Source organism: Trichechus manatus, unplaced genomic scaffold (genome assembly GCF_000243295.1).
Source record: "Trichechus manatus latirostris isolate Lorelei unplaced genomic scaffold, TriManLat1.0 scaffold00026, whole genome shotgun sequence".
NCBI lineage: Eukaryota > Metazoa > Chordata > Mammalia > Sirenia > Trichechidae > Trichechus > Trichechus manatus.
The window spans coordinates 5,471,323-5,489,054 of NW_004443962.1; the positions used below are offsets into that span (position 1 = coordinate 5,471,323).

At 47.0% G+C, this 17,732-nt stretch overlaps 1 protein-coding gene across 4 annotated transcripts in view; it reads right to left on the minus strand.

The window, feature by feature from the left end:
* Positions 1 to 2,007: 2,007 nt before the first annotated feature.
* Positions 2,008 to 17,732, minus strand: part of NRROS (negative regulator of reactive oxygen species) — a 25,141-nt gene continuing 9,416 nt past the window's right edge. For 3 of the 4 annotated variants that reach the window (XM_023728754.1, XM_004373588.2, XM_023728753.1), the window contains exons 2-3: positions 9,145 to 9,265; positions 2,008 to 4,246 (exon numbers count right to left, since the gene is read on the minus strand). In XM_023728754.1, coding sequence (XP_023584522.1) covers positions 2,270 to 4,246; positions 9,145 to 9,252 — 2,085 coding nt within the window. In that variant the 5' untranslated portion in view covers positions 9,253 to 9,265 and the 3' untranslated portion in view covers positions 2,008 to 2,269. Of the gene's footprint in view, positions 4,247 to 9,144; positions 9,266 to 10,589; positions 15,686 to 17,732 lie in introns of those variants that run through there. The other variant, XM_023728752.1, reaches the window with a different exon arrangement.

A 17,732-nucleotide genomic window follows, 5' to 3' on the forward strand; every position in this document is an offset into this window, starting at 1 on the left:
CCATGGGCAGGGGTAGGGCCCTGTCCTAGCCTCTTCCTCTCAGCCATCCTGCAAGGCTGGGCCCTAAGAATGGGTAGAGTGGATGGTCAGCTACATAGTATGACTTGAGGAGCTTCAACAGGCCTGCCTGACTCCCATCTATCTCCCTTGCTGGCCTGAGGCTCTATCTGAAGTTGTCATCAGTCAAGTCATTCCTTTATGCTAAGAATTTGTTTCAAGAAGTCCTCTGCTAAAATGTGCATGTGCCTAAGATGGTGTGGTGCACTTCTGTCATTCTTTTGTCTGTGTGACCTCCCTTGTTTTGAGAACTTCACACCTTATGAGTGTTGGTAGGAAGCAAAGCCTAACTTCTGGTATGGTTGCTTCGCCAAAAAGTACAGCATTTTCTGTCTCAGACTCCCTTGTAGCCAGGGTCAGCTAACCAGGTGCCCCCACTCCAGACTGTTATTCAGGGGCTAGTGACACAAGATAGCAGAATTGGGAGAGCATTCATTTCCATAGTGGGTGGCAGCAGGGGCAGGGACCCTGTCCAGAGCTGTCAGTGGCAGCAGTCCAAACTGTGGTGTTCAGCATTAAGAGGTGGCTGCAGTCATGTTCTCACGATTGTTGTTTACGGCATGATTTGGCTTGTGGTCCCAAATGCTGTGTAGCATCCCCTGGTCCTGACCATTTCCAAGCTGTTCTTCAGCCTTCCCAGGGAGGCTATGAGCTTCCCAATATCCTTTTACCAAGTCTCCATGCTGCTTAAGTCAGACAGAGTCATCCTTAACAGCAAGCAACTGAGAACACTGACTGACTCATGGGGTGATACATGAACTCAAGAGAAGCCATAAATGCACCAGCCACAGATAGATTCATTTGTCTAATTCACAAATTGTCACCTTGGGTAACAGCAGGACCCCATGGAAAGAGTTTTTGTCAGAGGGAGAGGAAATCAAGAAAGCCTGGTCTCATGGGCATTGGCTTGTGGACAGAGAACAAGGCGCTGGGCTGGGACAGTGCAGGATAGAGAGAGACACATTGACGGGAAAGAATGGGGACACAATAAGGGTGATATGTGACACAGACTAACACTACTGATCTTGAATGTGAAGCCACACTGAAGGGCCTTGTTTCTAATCTTGTAGAACATCCCAGGGAAGTTTCTGCTTTGTCAAAGACCACTGGTTTTATCTTTTATTTGCCTAAACATTTCTGCTGACATTTAGTCCATATAATAATAGTAATCTGTTTGTGAGATTTCTCTTCTCCTCTCTCTCCACACCACTGCATATAGTCCCTTTATGATTTAACAAGCAAGGATAAAAAGCGCAAGACAGTGTAAACTCTAAACTACCTACAGGATGGGGGCTGCGTCTTAGTTATCTTCTCCCCCAGAGAGGCGCATAGAAACTGTTCCGTTTTTTGAAGGGAGGGAGAAAGGAAACCAGGAATGAGGTGCAAACAGATACTGAACATCTGCTAAGACATTGTTTGTGATTTTCTGTGAAGAGTAGGGACAGTCCACAAGTTAGCAGGATTCACTCCTTTCTACATTCCTCTTTCTGTTCCCTCAGAACAAGGACTGTGCCTGGTGCTCAGTTTACCAAATGGATAAACTCAGGGCCCCAGCTATTGTTCTCTTAATGTTTCCATGGAAGAGTCATGTCTGTCTGCCAGAGACTCCAGGTATGAATCCAGGGCACCTGGAGATGGCCTGCCACAACCCACTCTTGGTTGGCATTCCAAGCCAACTGAGATGAGGAGGAGGGAGCTCTCATCTCATGCAGAACCCCCAGCTCGCCTGAAAATTCGTGTCCTTGGTGAATCCCAGGGGACACTGACTCTCAGCATCCACAGAAAGAGCCTTTGGAGTTGTTTGTAGGGTAGGGTAGCACAGAATCACTGCCCTTTCTCACCAGCTCCATGGATGTCACCCAGACAAAGCACTGAAAAATAATTCAAGTGAAACTATCGAACAACATGACAAAAAAAAAAAAAAAAAAAAAAAAACCCCAAAAACCAGAAGCTGTATTTGAGTAAAAAAATATTTGAGACACATTGTCTTTTATTTTCATAGAACGTTACTTAATAAATATTTTACCAGGTTGATGATGATGAAGGATAATGATGAAGGAAGAACATGGGGGACTAAGAGATGGAAACGCTTTAAATTTTAATGTAAACCTCAATTCATCAGGCTTGGCGTCTGCATGGGATCTTGAAACCTAGCAGAGGAAGTGTCCTTACATGTGCACGCCAAATTTCTAACCTCGGCAAGCAGCCACAGTCAGTATATGGAGGACCAGTGGCAGCGGCTCTTGATCACCTGAAGCAGAGGCTTCTTAAAAGTGAGGAAGATGACAGTACAGGCCACCAGCAGGGTGAGGCAGCTGGGGAGAATGAGCACGAGGTACAGCAGGCCCATGTCCACCCGCTCCCATTTACAGTCCCGAGGCACATCTCTGGGCATGTCCACCACGCGGATGACCTTGGAGGAGAGATTGCAAGTGACCATCGCTGAGTCGGGGATGCGCAGCGTCTGCAGGCGTTGCAGGGCCCCCCAGCCCTCCACCCCACAGCAGTCATATGGATTCTGACTGAGGTAGATGGTCCGCAGGCTCCTCATGAGCTGCTCAGATGCAGCCCTCTGGGGAAGGGCTGTGAGGCAGTTTCTGCGGAGATCCAGGGTCTGTAGGGACAGGCTGCCCCCAAACCTGGGGAAACTGGACAAGGAATTTCCTGACAGATCCAAGTCCCTCAGATTCCCAAACCCAGAGAAGTCCAACTCCATGAAGCTGGAACTGAGGCCCACATTCCTGAGAGACAGGACCCGTAACGTGGGGGCAATATGCTGGAGAGGGGCGATGCTTGCATTCAGAATCCCCCAATTGCTGGATAGGTCTAAGTGAGTGAGGGGGGTCCCCTGGAACGCACAGTCTTGTAGGGTCCCTAGCCCACATCCCTGTAGAGAGAGGCTCCTCAAAGACGCCATATTCCTGAAATCTACACAGCTGGGGGGGCCCACCTGGTCTAAGTGAACAGGCGTGGGACAAAGTGAGATCTGATTGTGGCTCATGTCAATTGTAGTGATGTTACTGGCATCAGCCAAAAGGCCAGTGGGGATACCCAGGAGCTGGTTGGAGCTCAGGTTGAATACCTGGAGGCTCTGTAGGCAGCCGGTGAGCCCTGGAGCCCATTGCAGCTCCGACAGCTGGTTCTGGCTCAGGTCCAGCTCTGTGAGCCCTCCTGGGGGCTCATGCTCCCGGATGTGCAGTGTCATCAGGCAATTCTGGTTGAGGTTCAGGTGGGCAAGGGAAGGCATTTTCTTCAGGAAGCCATCTGGCAGGTATTGGAACTGGTTCTGGCTCATATCTAGGAAGCGGAGATCTGAGAGGTCGCTGGAAGCAAACTCTTCCCAAAGGCTGACTGTGGTGATGTTGGTCACATTGCCATCCACCAGGAGGAACTGGGCCACCATCTCCCGTGGTGACGAGGTGTTGTACAGGTCTTTGTAGAAGCCCATGTTGTTATCCCGCAGCAGGAGGGTGTGCAGCTTGCTGCACTGGGGCAAGAGCGGGAAAAACAGCAGCTGATTGTGAGAGAGGTCCAGGGTCTCCAGCTCAAAGGCAGCCTCTCCCCCTGATGCCAGGAACCACTCCAGGGCATTGTAGCTGATGTTGAGGAACCGTAGCTGTGTGAGGCCGAAGTCCACAATGCAAGGAAGGTTATTATAGGCCAGGTTGAGATGTCTAAGCTCAGTCAAGCCATCAAAAGTACCACCCTCGATCTCAAAGATGTAGTTCCTCTGCAAATCCAGCTCCCGGAGGGGGCCCAGGCCCTCAAAGATGGAGTCATCCAGCCTCATGATGGTGTTCCTCGCCAGGGACACAGATTCCAGTGATGAGAGGTTCTGGAGCATGAGGGCCACCATGTCTTCTGTCAGGGAGTTCCCCGACAAGTCCAGCCTCCGCAGACCCTGAAGGGAGTGGAAAGCAGCTGCCGTCTCCTTGTAGTTCTCTGAGAGAGCGTTGTCAGCGAGCGCCAGGCTGTGCAGGCGGGCTTGCTCCTGGAAGGCGTCGTGGCTGATGCACTCCAGGTGGCAACTGTGCAGACTGAGGCTCTCCAGGTGAGGGTAGTGCTGGAGGGAATGGTTCCACAGGGTCTTGAGAGGGTTGGCATCCAGGATGAGTGTCTGGGAATAGGGCGAGAGATCGCTGGGCACGGAAGCAAGGTGCTGCTCTCGGCAGTCGGCGACTCCACCCACCTAGGTCCAAAAACACACTGTTCAGCGGAAGGAGGCCTCAGAGGCAGAAGTTTATATAGCTCATTTATAGGACCATCCCTGCAACTGCTGGGAGTGGCTCTAGAGATTATAATTTTAAAAATAAGATAGGAAAGTGTAGAATGAAAGGGAACTTTTCTTTGTTTTTTACCATTACACTGGAATAGGTACATAGGAGCCAAGTTCCAGGCCTCAGTGTTAGAGAAGGATCTAGGTACCTGTTCATCAGGTGCTGAGAGGTGACAACTGTACTTGCTGTTTAGTTTCAGCTACAAGAAGGACTCAAAACCAGGTCTCTACCTGGATTTGAATCCCACCTCTGCCACCAATTTCCTGTGTGACCTTGGGTGAGAAAAATAATACCTACTTCGAAGGATTGTTGTGAGGTTAAATGAGAGAATGCATACTAAGAACTCAGCACAGCGCCTGGCACACAGTCAGCACTTGATAGACGGTCACTATTGCATTGTTATCACTATCCCCAGGACACCTGTGTATCCAACAGAGACACTGCCCAGTAACCCACAGGGCTGTCACATCTTCATTTCACCAGAAGCAATTTTGCCTGGAGGCTTCCCTACATGTGAATTGATAAATATTACAGTTTACAGACAGCTTAGAGGTCAACGCTACCTCCAGTTGTACAGAACTGCACAGTACATGGGGGGCAGTGAGGAGAAGTGAGGTGTCAATGGCAAAGCTGAGACCAGAGCCCAGAGCTCCCAACGTCCAACTCAGTGCTCTTCCCAAACGCCACTCTACTATGAATGTGCAGGATGAGAAGGTAGGAGGCATGAAGGCAGAGCTGACCTTGCTGCAGAAACCACATAGGCCTCAGGATACTTTAACTCAGCCCAATGTTTTGCAAGACTGGCAAAAACAATTGGCTGCAGGATATCAGTTATGCGCCCAGGAAAAAAAAAAAAAAACTTTTTAAGTAATAGGCTGGGAGAACAATGGCATGCCTTTCCACAGGTTGGTCAGTAAGACAAAGCTAGTGATTGCCTGAAATTGTGGGCCAAACCCCAGGGGCCAAGTGGAGTGGTGAAACAGGAGAAAAATCCTGCTATAGAGGAAGAAGCACAGGCTTGGAGGGTGTTATGGATTGAATTGTGTTCCCCAAAAATATGTGTTGTAAGTCTTAACCCCTATACTTGTGGATGGAGCCCTGGTGGCACAGTGGTTAAGATCTTGGCTGCTAAACAAAAAGTTGGCAGTTCAAATCCACCACCACTCCTTGGAAACCCTATGGGGCAGTTCTACTCTGCTCTACAGGGTTGCTATGAGTCGAAATCAAGAGCAATGTTGTTGTTTTTTTTTTGTATACTTATGGATGTAATTCCATTTGGGAATAGGCAAAACGGAAGGGAAGATACATGCCACATGAAGATTGCCAAGGAATTGAGGAACAGAAACTGAAAAGTGATAAGGACCTTCCTCTAGAGCCGACAGAGGGAGAAAGCCTTCCCCTAGAGCTGTTGCCCTGAATTCGGACTTCTAGCCTCCTAAACTGTAAGAAAATAAATTTCTGTTTGTTAAAGCCACTCACTTCTGGTATTTCTGTTGCGGCAGCACTAGATGACTAAGACAGAGTGACAGACTCAAGTCTGAATTTGGCTCTGCCACTTAACAGCTTTGGACCCTGGGCAAGGAATTAACTTCTCAAGTTCTTCATCTGATTATTAAAATAACACCTCCCAATAATTAAAAATTGGTACAGTATAAAAGTATAGAAAATTAAACTCCCCAGTAATCTCAGCCTCTCTTTAAAAGTTCATACCTTTAAAACTTTTAAAAAATATATTATCTAACCCTTTCATCTGTTTTTTTTTAACAAAAATGAGACCACACTCTATCAACTGTTTAGTTGTTGCCGTTGTTGTTGTCAGGTGCCGTCAAGAGGGCTCCGACTCATAGCGACCCCATGTACCACAAAATGCGAAACACTGCACAGTCCTGCGCCAGACTCACAATCGTTATGCTTGAGCCCATTGTTGCAGCCACTGTGTCAATCCATCTCATTGAGGGTCTTCCTCTTTTTTGCTGACCCTCTACTTTACCAAGCATGATGTCCTTCTCTAGGGACTGGTCCCTCCTGATAACATGTCCAAACTGTTCGGTAGTCTATTTTTTTTGGTCAACAACATAGGCTAGACATGTTGCCTTCGCAATACAAATATATTCGATCATATTCTTTTTGTCGTTGTTGTGTGACTCATAGCCACCCTATAGAACAGAGTTGCCCCATAGGATTTCCAAGGCTGTAATCTTTACGGGACCAGATCATCAGGTCTTTTCTCCCATGATTAGCAGCCGAGCGCTTAACCATTGCACTACCAGGGTTCCTGATATTCTTTCTAGTAGCTGTCTGTTAGTTCATTGCATGAATAGTACTGTGGCTAAAAACAAAGTTCTAGGGTCAGACACGCTGGGGTCCAGCTTTTTATCAAATGGGTGACCTTGGGCTGTTACCACGACCACGCAGGTCCTCCATTATTCCATCTGTCAAATGGAAATTATACTTGTAATTTTCTCATAGGGTTTTTTTTTTTTTTTTTTAAGATTCAATGTGATTGTTCATGTAAAACACTTATAACTTGGCACATGAACACTTAATAAATGTTAGCTGTCATTATTAGCATGATCTAATTAATCCCCTGCTGTTAAGCATTTGAGTTGTTTCTAATTTCCAGATGCACATTAGAATGAACTTGTCAAGTTGCTCTTACACACTCCTCCCCCCAAAAACTCTCTGGAATTTTTAGTTGAATTGTGTTACAATTATGAATTAATTTGGGAGAGAACTGACTTCTTTACAAACTTGAATCTCCCCATCCAGAAACAAGATGTATATCTTTATTTGAGTAGGTGTTGGTTTCCCTTCTCCACAGGGGCTCTCTGGCGAATGCTGTGGTTAGGGGCCTTCCCAAAGCTGTGGGACCCTGTTTCACCACAGCTGCTGCTGTCATGGGGTCACGCCTCCACAAATCCGGACAGCCCCACTGAGGTGCTGCAAAAACACCATGTGGCCTTCAGAGTCCAAACAGCCTTACCATGTCCACTTTATTAGAACGTTGCATGGCTCATGCAGTGAGGGGCAATATAGGATATGGGGACTCTTGAACTCTCAGCCCCCAATTCCAAAGAAAAGAAAAGCAAACCAGTTGCCATCGAGTAGATTCCGACTCATGGCAACCCCATGTGTGTCAGAGTAGAACTGTGTTCCATGGGGTTTCCAGGGGCCAATTTTTTGGAAGCAGATCACCAGGCATTTCTTCCGAGGCACCTCTGGGTGGACTTGAACCTCCAACCTTTCAGTTAGCAGTCGAGTACTTAACTGTTTGCACCACCCAGGGACTCCTCAATTCAGAAGAGCCACAGGAAACCCACTCTTTAAGCTCCCTGGCAGCCGAGTCCCTAGTCCTGCCCACCAGACTGGAGAGGGTCAGGCAGAGAGCCTGAACCCTGAAAGACTGTCAAAGAATGCATACTATTTCCTCCCCTTCCTGTGCCTGGTAACCCTGAAAAGCTAACATGAAGTTAATCTATTGCCCCTGTAAGGAAATGGTGGAAGTCTGTTTAGCAGAGACTAATAATAATAGTAACAACAATAACAAATAAGACAAATAGCACTCACTACATACCAGGCACTCTTCTGAGTGCTTTAGATATTCTAACTCATCTAATCATCATAACAACCCATTGTTGTGGTATTATTCGTAGGTACTATTATTAGCAGGGAGCCCTGGAGGCCCAGTGGTTAAACGCTATGGCTGCTAACCTAAAGGTTGGCAATTGGAATCCACCAGCTGCCCCCTGGAAACCATATGGGGCAGTTCTACTCTGTCCTATAGGGTCGCTATGAGTTGGAATCAACTCGGCAACATCGGGTTTGGTTTTTTTTGGTACTATTATTAATGCCATACTTTACAGATGAGGAAACTGAGGCACAGAGTGCTACCCCCTACCTTCAATGTCAGCAGCTAGTAAATGGTAGAGCTGGGATTTAAACCCGGCCAGTCTGGCTTCAGAGTCCATGCTCATAACCCCCACACCATACTCGTAACCCCTCTACAATACAAGAGTCTACTGTGTAGAGTGTAGTGGTTAGCCGTTACTACAAGTGGTTAAGAACTATGACAGCTGGTTTTTAAAGATTCGTCAGCTTTAAGAACACATTCTTGAATGTATTAGCTCTGACATCCAATTTGTCTTCCCCATGCCTAGTATGTAATAGGGCTTAAGGAATGTCTATTACATGTATGCTTCTCAAGCAGACTGTTGATCTCACTGAGTTAGGGAGAAAGCAAAAGAAGTTTCTAGAAATATGGTCAGTTGTTGGGACCCAAGTCTGTTTCCAAACAGGCTGAAAGCAACCTTACAAGCTCAGGCACTACTCCCTGGATCTCCGTAAGCCCAAGCGTGGTCAAGCATGCTGCTCTGAGCACGGAGTGGGCTGCGTGCTCTCCAGTCCAGCTGTTTGAACACTGACTGTTGGCTCATACACAAAGTCTGAGGCAGGGCTCCTCCAGCGTTAGTGTGCCTCGCCTAGAGATTCTGATACCATTAGTGAGGCTCTATCATCCAGATTTTTAACAAGGTGTTCTTGTTCTAGGTGGCTGACCTAGGCCTGTCTCTGGAGTTTCCTGTTTTCAGCAGTATGAATAAGGCGGGGCTGGCACTACCCGGCCTTTCCCAGGCATCATCTTTGAAACCTTTGGTGAAAGAGCAGCTTGCACATGGCATTGTGCTAGGCAGACGCAGAGTGAATCAGACTCATTTCCTGCCCTCCTTCGGTGACAATCCATCAGCCTTCTGAACCGACAAGCCTTGTCAGGACAGGCGTAACAGGTAACTCAGGGTTCCCAGGGAAAACTCACCGACTTGCAGCCCCCTTGGGCAGCTGCTGTGGCCATCACACTTCTGTTCCTCCATTCCACTGTCAAGACATGAAAACCCAGGCAAAGCCAAAGGGGCAGCAGCTCCATCTCAAGTGCGGCCCTGTGGACAGAGGGCAGAGAGGAAGCAAGTAAGAAGTAAATAAGGACAACCGAAGGCTACTTTGCACTCTCCTCCACAGCCACCTACAGGTGGAAACCCACAGATCATCCAAATACCTCAGTTTAGCCAAAACTTTCAACCTTTCACTGAAACTGTCAACCAAAACTCCTTTTCGTTTTGCCTCTACCATTTGATGGCTGGGTGGCTGAACACTGAAACTCTCTGAAGTCCAGCAACAGAAGAAAGAAGCCAAGGACTTGGGTAACCCCGTCTCAAGTCGCCTGGAGTTTCCTGTGTTTTGTAATTCTGCTGAAACTTTCCTCCCAATAGCTCAAACATGCCCGATGCAGAGCATGAGCTTAATAACTTTTTGTTAAATGAATGAATCCATGAATAAATGAATGGTGGGCTGGGATCGAAATATTAACTGTTGCCTCTGGCCGAGTGGACTTATTGTCTTGCTGACATAAGACTTTTAGAAAAGAGGAGATCTCATTGGTGAACTCATTTGAATACAGTCCTTTGAAAAAAGATGGTGATATTTTGCCTGAAAAGGGGGGGAAAAGTGAGGGAAACTGAACAAGCAATCTTCAGGTATAATAAGGATGATTGATGAAGTGTGGTCATTAGCCCTCTCGCCTGATCAGTGAACACAGAGCAGGAATCATGAGAAGACCTAAAGATACACATACACCAAGAGACGTTCAGAACGGGGAGGAACCCTAAGGGAAATGGAATAGGTCTCCAACATCACATTTTTATACAAAGGCTCAGAGAAGATAAATGGCTTTTTTCAAGGTTCAGGAGCTGGTTAGTGGAAGCAGCCCCCAGGCCTCCCTCCCTAAGCTCCAGGATGAGTTACCAGGAGAAGTTGTATTAATCTCCCTCCCTGTTGGTGAGAATTGACTACCCTCCTGTTGAGTTCACTGCTCAGTGGCATCCCCTCCACGATCTGCTCAGAATCAGAAAAAAACCACGTAGGCCCTGCATTCCACTTGCCCATCCTCTCTTTGACATCCACCCAGGAAGGGCCACAGAGCCTGCTCTCCAGTCTTCTGGGCCAGCAGCACCAGTGCTCACCCGAACCACCTCACCTATTCACACAGAGCTGCAACGCGCGGACCTTTCTGCCTGACACATCTGGGCTATCTTGGGCTCCTTCCTCTTTCCTCTTTTTCAAATAAGTTTACACATTTAGAAGGCTAATCTTAACTTCCTGGCCAGATTTGAATACTCATCAGTGAAAACAGTCTAATAGAAAAGCTAAGTAAAACCAGGTAAATCAACCTGAACCCTCACTTCAGGCCAGGCCAGCCCTCCTTACCACAGAGGAAGCCTCCAATGCAGGGTTCATCGGTACTTGCCGGACACCGGGAATCACCTTCCCAGATCTTCCTTCCATTTCTGCACCTGTGCAGGAATGGGCATGCACGGGGCACAAATGGCACAAGCAGAGCCATATGGGCTCCTGTGCTCAGAATTCTCCCAGCACTCCTCCCCATCACCCACACCATGGTTACAACCATGGGATCACTGCCCACCTCGAGGTAAGGTTGCCCGATTTGGCGAATTACAAGACAGCCAGTTACATCTGAATTTCTGATTAACAACAAATAACTCCCAAAATTCACTGAGCGTCTTGTAGTTTATCTGGGAAAGACAGGGAGATGGAAAGCTGGCACGCACTCCTCCCTCCCGCCCTTACCCCTTCTGTCAGGTTTGGGATGGTGCCTGCTTCTGTGACACTGGCCCTTCTAGGACAGCCCGCCCCATATATTCAAATACCCTAGATGTGTACAGGGCAAGAGTGTAATTTCTTCAGAGAGAATGTAATCTTTTCAGAGTGGAATGTGAGGTTGGCCTGGTGTGACGTACGTCCGGGAGTGTAATTTTCATTTCTGATCACCAAGCATATTTTTGCAGATTTAAAACACATCCTCACTTTCCTCCTAAACTCAGACAGCTGACCCAGAAAACCTCTTACAGCGCCCTTTGGGCAATTCCTTCTCCCATGAGGCAGCAGAGTATTACGGGAAGATTACAGGATTTGGAACCACACAGTCCAGGGTTTGAATTCTGGCTCCACTATTTGTTGTTTGTCCTTAAGCAGTTCACATAAAGTCTCTGAGGTTTAGATTATTCTTCCACAAAATGGGAATAATAATAACTATTCACAGAGTTTTTAGGCAGATCATATAGCATAATACATGTGAAAGCACTTCACCAACTGTGAAGGCAGTTTTATAATGCAATTATTAGTTCTGAGTTCCAAACACCAGTGTATAATCTACAAGGTAATTCAATGGCTACAGAAAGCAGATAAAGGAATAAATAATTTGGCTAGAAGGATGACTATATCATTATACCAACTAAATATATAGAAAGCATACAGGGAGGTTGGATTCAAAATTCTACATTAATAAATTCAATGACCACACCAAAGTCAACTATAGGCAGTGCTGATTCAGAACAAGGTCAGGAACGGGTTACTATGTGGGTTGAGGGATGTTTGTCCTCAGATCCATACCTCACCCTTCCCCTGCTCTACTCTGTATCCCAGGGGACTGACTTCTGAAGGCTCTGTTTCCCAGGCTCCAGGGGTCATCTGGTCTCCAGCTGGTTGAGCCAATGGGAGACACTGGTGGGAGATTCAAGGGCAGAAGGAGGAGAGAAGCCAGGGTATTTCTCTTCCTCCCTCTCAGCCTTGGACAGAGACTTCCTTGAGCTGCTTCTGCTGACCACGACCCCTAGGCTCCTTGTCTTATTCCCCCTCTTCCCGTACTCCCCCCAGGAGAGGTAGCAGCTTCCTGAAGTTGCTAATCTTTGGGTTGACTGTCTATTCTTTGGTTGACTTTTCAGCCTCTTCCATCATGTGTAGCCAGTTTTCAGCATTCAACTTCTTGTGTTTTAAATATTCTGGGGGTCTCTTCTTCCTGGTTGGACCCTGTCTGATACAATGATGTGAGAATGGCCTCAAGGCAGTACTGAACAGAAAGATATGGAATGGCTCTGAAAATGAATAAAAGACTTTCAAAATAACCATTCTGGTGGCGAAACAGTCTCCCTGGAGTATGTAGCTAAAGAAAGTGCCCTCAGAGCCATGGCAGTGCAGAGAGTACATGAGAAACAATTTAGATCTCGTGCTCCACCGGGAAATCCAGAAACCCTTGCCTGTGTGCACAGGGCTGCTTCCCCAGCACTCACACTCAACCTCAGTTGGGTGAGGACCACCCAGCAGTGTCTCCAGCTGTAAAAGTGTATTATCTAAGCTTGAGTGTGCAAATAAGTAACTGTTGCACTTTACTTCTCTTTCACCTTCTGAAAGACATATTTTTTGAAGTCAAATGTTGCTCATGTTATTACACTCTTGGTGGAGAAATGGAAGAGAGTGGAAAACAATTAGGATGGAAGGCACAGATGGTAGTATGGCATGAATAACTTAAATGAGGTAATCTGGAACCTCTCCTCACTATAATTAAAAGGCTTGGATCAATGGTTCGCCTTTTATGGGCTGTCACCCACTAAGGGAGTCACAGAGTTAACACAAAGGAACCGCAAATCAGCCTGTATTCCAAGTACTGTCTGAATAAGCACTATGTCTCCTGGTGTCGGTGACCCTTGGGGAGACACCCTATATAAAACCTGAGATCCTGACATGGGAAGCAGATGGCATTAACAGATTCTCCTTGTATCTGTCCTTCTTAAACCAGATAACAAAATCAAAGTGTCTCTTTCCAGTCTGGAAAGTTCCATGCTCTTCACTGTGGAGTCTATTAGCCCTATATTCTTTTATCCAGTTAACAATTTCTATAAGGTCCCTCTCTATTTTTTAATCAGCGGTGGTTATCAGGATCATGGCCAAAGCCAGAGACTGTGAGCTTCTAATTGGTGAAAATCTTTAGAGGACAAGACACTGCTGACCCAGGTGCTATTAGGAGACAAGAGTCTGTACTGTGTCATACGCGTGAAATGGAAATAGTTAAGATTATAAATCCTACCTCATGTTAAAGCGGAGTCTTCTAAGTGTTGCATTTAACCTCCTTTTTATCTTCTAACTATCCTGATCTTCTCCAAAAAAAGCCAAAGCCATTGCCATCGAGGAGATTCTGACCCTATAGGACAGCGTAGAACCGCCCCACAGGGTTTCCAAGGAGCAGCTGGTGGATTCAAATGGCTGACCTTCTGGTTCGCTCTTAACCACTGCACCAGACATCCTTGCTGATTCTTCTCTAAGAAGTCCTTGAAGTATTAGGACCTCAAATGCTTAATGTTATCCCCTATGTAACCATTAATCTGGAGGCTATGCATCCTAGTTGGTTATCCTGGAAAGCTATGATTTAACCCCGCATCAGTCCCTTGTCGGAAAAGAGCTGGCGTTCTGTTGAGGCAGAAGCTCAGCATGGCTTTTCGTGTGGCTTTTCTCCCTCCAGACCTGATTGGAATAAATACGTGGTGAAAACAGATTCATTTCATAAAAACACCATGAATCGAGGCTGTATTCTGAAACAAGAAAACACTAACAGGAAGAAAGCATATGAGCTGCAAAAGTTCCTCTTTGTTTTAGAAAATACGCTTGTTTGCTTTTTCTGTTTCCCTCAACATTAAAATAGGGAGACAATCTTGCTTCGTTGACCCAATTTAAGGTCAAAGAAGCCAGACCCGATGCCCCCATGGGTTGTATGAAACAATGAAATGGATGGGGACATTCACCCCTTTGGGAAACGGTGCGTCGGATTCTGCTAGAGGCGTGGCTGGAAGTTGGGGCACGGCTTTCCTCATCCGCTTCCATGACCGCTTCAGCTCTGGGCTCAGGACTGCTCAGTCCATGAAGACGGCCACACGCAGGCCAAGAGAGAGCGTCAGGACAGGGAACACGTGGGTGAGACTTGCCTTTGCAGTGTACAGCAGATAAAGGGCAAGTGAAACTTTTTGACTGGTGTCCGCCTCGTGGAGTCCTGAAATTTCTAGTTTATCATTACAAGAATCAAAACAGTTCAGGAATACAGCGGCATCCCTATTTCTGTCAGGCCCTCTGATGCTTAAGCACATACGTATATTACTTTTTTCAAACTATGTTGATTTTCCTGTATTAATAAATTATTTTTTAATGGATTTTTAAGGGTTCCTGAATTCTGAGTAGCTTTCTGTCATTATGTAACATATATAATATTAAAGTACAAAGACCTCAGGGAAGGGTCAGACTACCAACATTTTTGACCATAAAAAGGTCTCCTCATACTCAAAAAGTTTGGGAATATTAAGAAGTCAGTCTGGTCTGAGTTAGGTGTTTGTTTTGCTTTGTTTTTAGCAAAGGATGCTCGATTTCTAATATCCCGGGGGGGCCTGAATACTAGAAATATTATTCAGGAGAGAGGCGTTGCCTCTTCTTGCTAGAGCTGCTCCAGGCAGTCCCCCTCACTGCTCCTGCCAGAGGCCGGATGTAACCCCTTTGCTAAAGGAGCTATTAGCAAGTGTTAAGATGGGTGTTATACACAGATTAGCGTGCAACTGAGATTTTTCTCTTCCAAATAATCAGATAAATGGAAACGGCTTCAAAGAAAGATACTTTGTGGAGAACGTGGGTAGCTATCAGAGGTAGGTGGTATTAAAAACCCACTGCCTTCCAGGACAGAGTAGAACTGCCTCATAGGGTTTCCAAGGCTGTAAATCTTTCCCCTGCAGAGCAGGTGGCGGGTTTGAACTGCCGACCTTCTGGTGCGCAGCCAAGTGCTTAACCACTGCGCCACCAGGTCTCTGTATTGTATTACAAATATTTATAGATTTGTCTGGGGGAGGGACTCTCCAGAAAGAGTAGGCACAAGTGCAGTGTGCAAATGTGCCCATTTCACCCAGGAACATAAAGGGCAGATGGTACTCGACAGAGGGTTCCATGAGAAAGGGAGGCTGCCTGTGTTGACAATAAAAGAGCAAATCCCACCTGGAATCCTGAGAAGGAGAAAGCCAGCTGGTCACAGACCATAGAGAATAGATAATAAAGAACAGAAACCCCAGCCTGTGACCACGTCAAACAATTCCTATACCGAGAAGCATCTGAAAGCCTCAGGCAAGCAGCTTTGGTCTCTGTTCTCTTTGATTCTTAGCCAAAACTTAGGGTGATCTCAACCTTTTCCAAATGTTCAAGCATCGCATCTCCCATGGTGAAACCAGCTGACATTCTGAGTCTCCAGATGTGGTGCGTTGGGAAGAACACTTGCCAAAATGTTTACCCTGAGTCCACTCGTGACGAAACAATCAGACCGATCCAGGCTGCAAGGTGTCTTACAAGACAACTGGCTTACACCCTTGAAAAAAGTAAAAAACCAGTTGCCATTGAGATGATTCTAACTCATGGCGGCCCCGTGAGTGTCAGAGTGCAACTGTGATCCACAGGGTCTTCACTGACTGATTTTTTGGAAGTAGATGGCTAGGCCTTTCTTCTGAGGTGCCTCTGGGTGGACTTGAACCTCCGACCTTTTGGTTAGCAGTCCAGGTCATAAAAAAAAAAAACAAAGAAAGGCGAGATTTGGGGGCTGAGGAAAGGGAGGAAGAGAGTCTGGGAATGTCTGAGGCTCTCGGCCTCCACTGGGACGGAGGTGTACAAAGAAAGGCGAGATTCGGGGGCTGGGGAAAGGGAGGAAGTGTGTCTGGGAATGTCTGAGGCTCTCGGCCTCCGCGGGGATGGAGGCGTGGGGACCATCACCTCTCTTCTTTCCTTCGGCCCTTCCCATGGTGCCTCAGGAGCCCTGGTGGCATAGTGGTTAAAAGCTTACTTGCTAACCAAAGGTTGGCAGTTCGAATCCACCAGGAGCTCTTTGGAAACCCTATGGGGAAGCTCTACTCTGTCCTATAGGCTCACTATGAGTCGGAATCAACTCAACGGCAATGGGTTTGGTTTTTTCGGTTTTATGGTGCTTCCAGGTGGCCAGTGTGTGGAGCTCCGCTTTGAGCACTCCCTGCTCAGACTTCACTTCCTCAGGGCCACAAATGAGTCAACCGGGTTCCCTATGTGGTCGGGTGGGGTGGTGAGGGGGCGTTGGGTGGTCAGCCCTTTAGAGGCAGCAGAGGTCAGGGAACTCTGTCTTGTTCCATGGCCACAGGCTGCATCTGGGCCACAGGCCTTAAACATGCAAATCTGTCCCCTACTGGGGAGATAAGACCTGGCTCCTGCACAGCTGGTGGGAAGTCACCTTTGTATATGAAAGACCCACATAAACTTTGTGATAGGCATCAGCTGCAAACTTTTTATTTCCTTTCAATATCACAGGTTTGTTCTCTCTGATCACTTTTTGTGTGGGGAAGGTAACTATGTGACACCATCCTTCTGGATAAGAGGAAGCAAATGAAACCCGTGTGGAGGAAGGGACCCTGGACTGGGTGTGAGAGAGCTGGGCCCAAGTCTGGCTCCTCGACTCCAGTGGTGGCCGTGGGTGACATGATACCTGCCTTGCCTACCTCCCAGGGTAAGTCAAGAGTGAATGAGAGAATGTGCGTGAATGTAAAGGATTGATATAGAGCTCGTTCACGAGAGGCTTGGGGACGGGACCCTCACCAATTCCTCCAAGGCCTGCGACAGTATCCCTGCAGAGGGTGGACATCTTCCTTTAGTGAGACAGGGCAGGTGTCAGAATTAGGGAAAGCAGAGTCTCTCCATGCAAACAGGGAGCTGGTAGAGTGTGCACCCTAGGACATTCGAGGGAGGCAAGACCACCCAGAGTCTGGAGGAGACCGTGGGCAGGGGTTAAAGATGATAACTGAAGCTCATTGCCCAGAGTGGAATGAGAATGAAAATATATCCCCTCTCCCCCTTGGTGTCCTTGACATAGAGCACAATTGAGGAATGGAAGGATATGGATTCCTTGATAAATAGCCAACTCAATGGGATCGTATTCAATGTCTGTATAATAGTTCCCTGGGGCAGGGGTAGAATTCTCACTTTCCATGAGGAAGAACCGGGTTCAATTCCCAGCCAATGCACCTCAAGTGCAGCCACCACCTGTCTGTCAATGGAGGCGTGCGTGTTGCTATGAACAGATTTCAGCAGAGCTTACAGACTAAGACAGCCTAGCAAGGCCTGGCGATCTCCTTCCCAAAAATCAGTCAATGAAAACCCTATGGATCACAATGGTCTGATCCTGTTGTGTATGGCGCCCCACTCCACAGCAGCTAACAACAATAATAGCCCCCAGATTGTGTTCCAGGCTCGTAACTGTAATAGTTAATGTTTACTGAATGCTCATCTTGGGATAGAAGGTATGCCAGGTGCTTTATAATAATCCTTACAAAGAATAACCCTAGCAGGTAAATGTTATCATCCCCATTTTACATGTGGTAAATGGAGGCTCACAAAGGTTAAGGAACCCTTAGGCCATAAACTAGCGAGTGTTAGAGCTGGAACTCTAACCCAGGTTTGTGAGTCCAGCATCAGCTCAGCTTCAGTACTACAAGCCCCCGCCACCCTGAGATACTC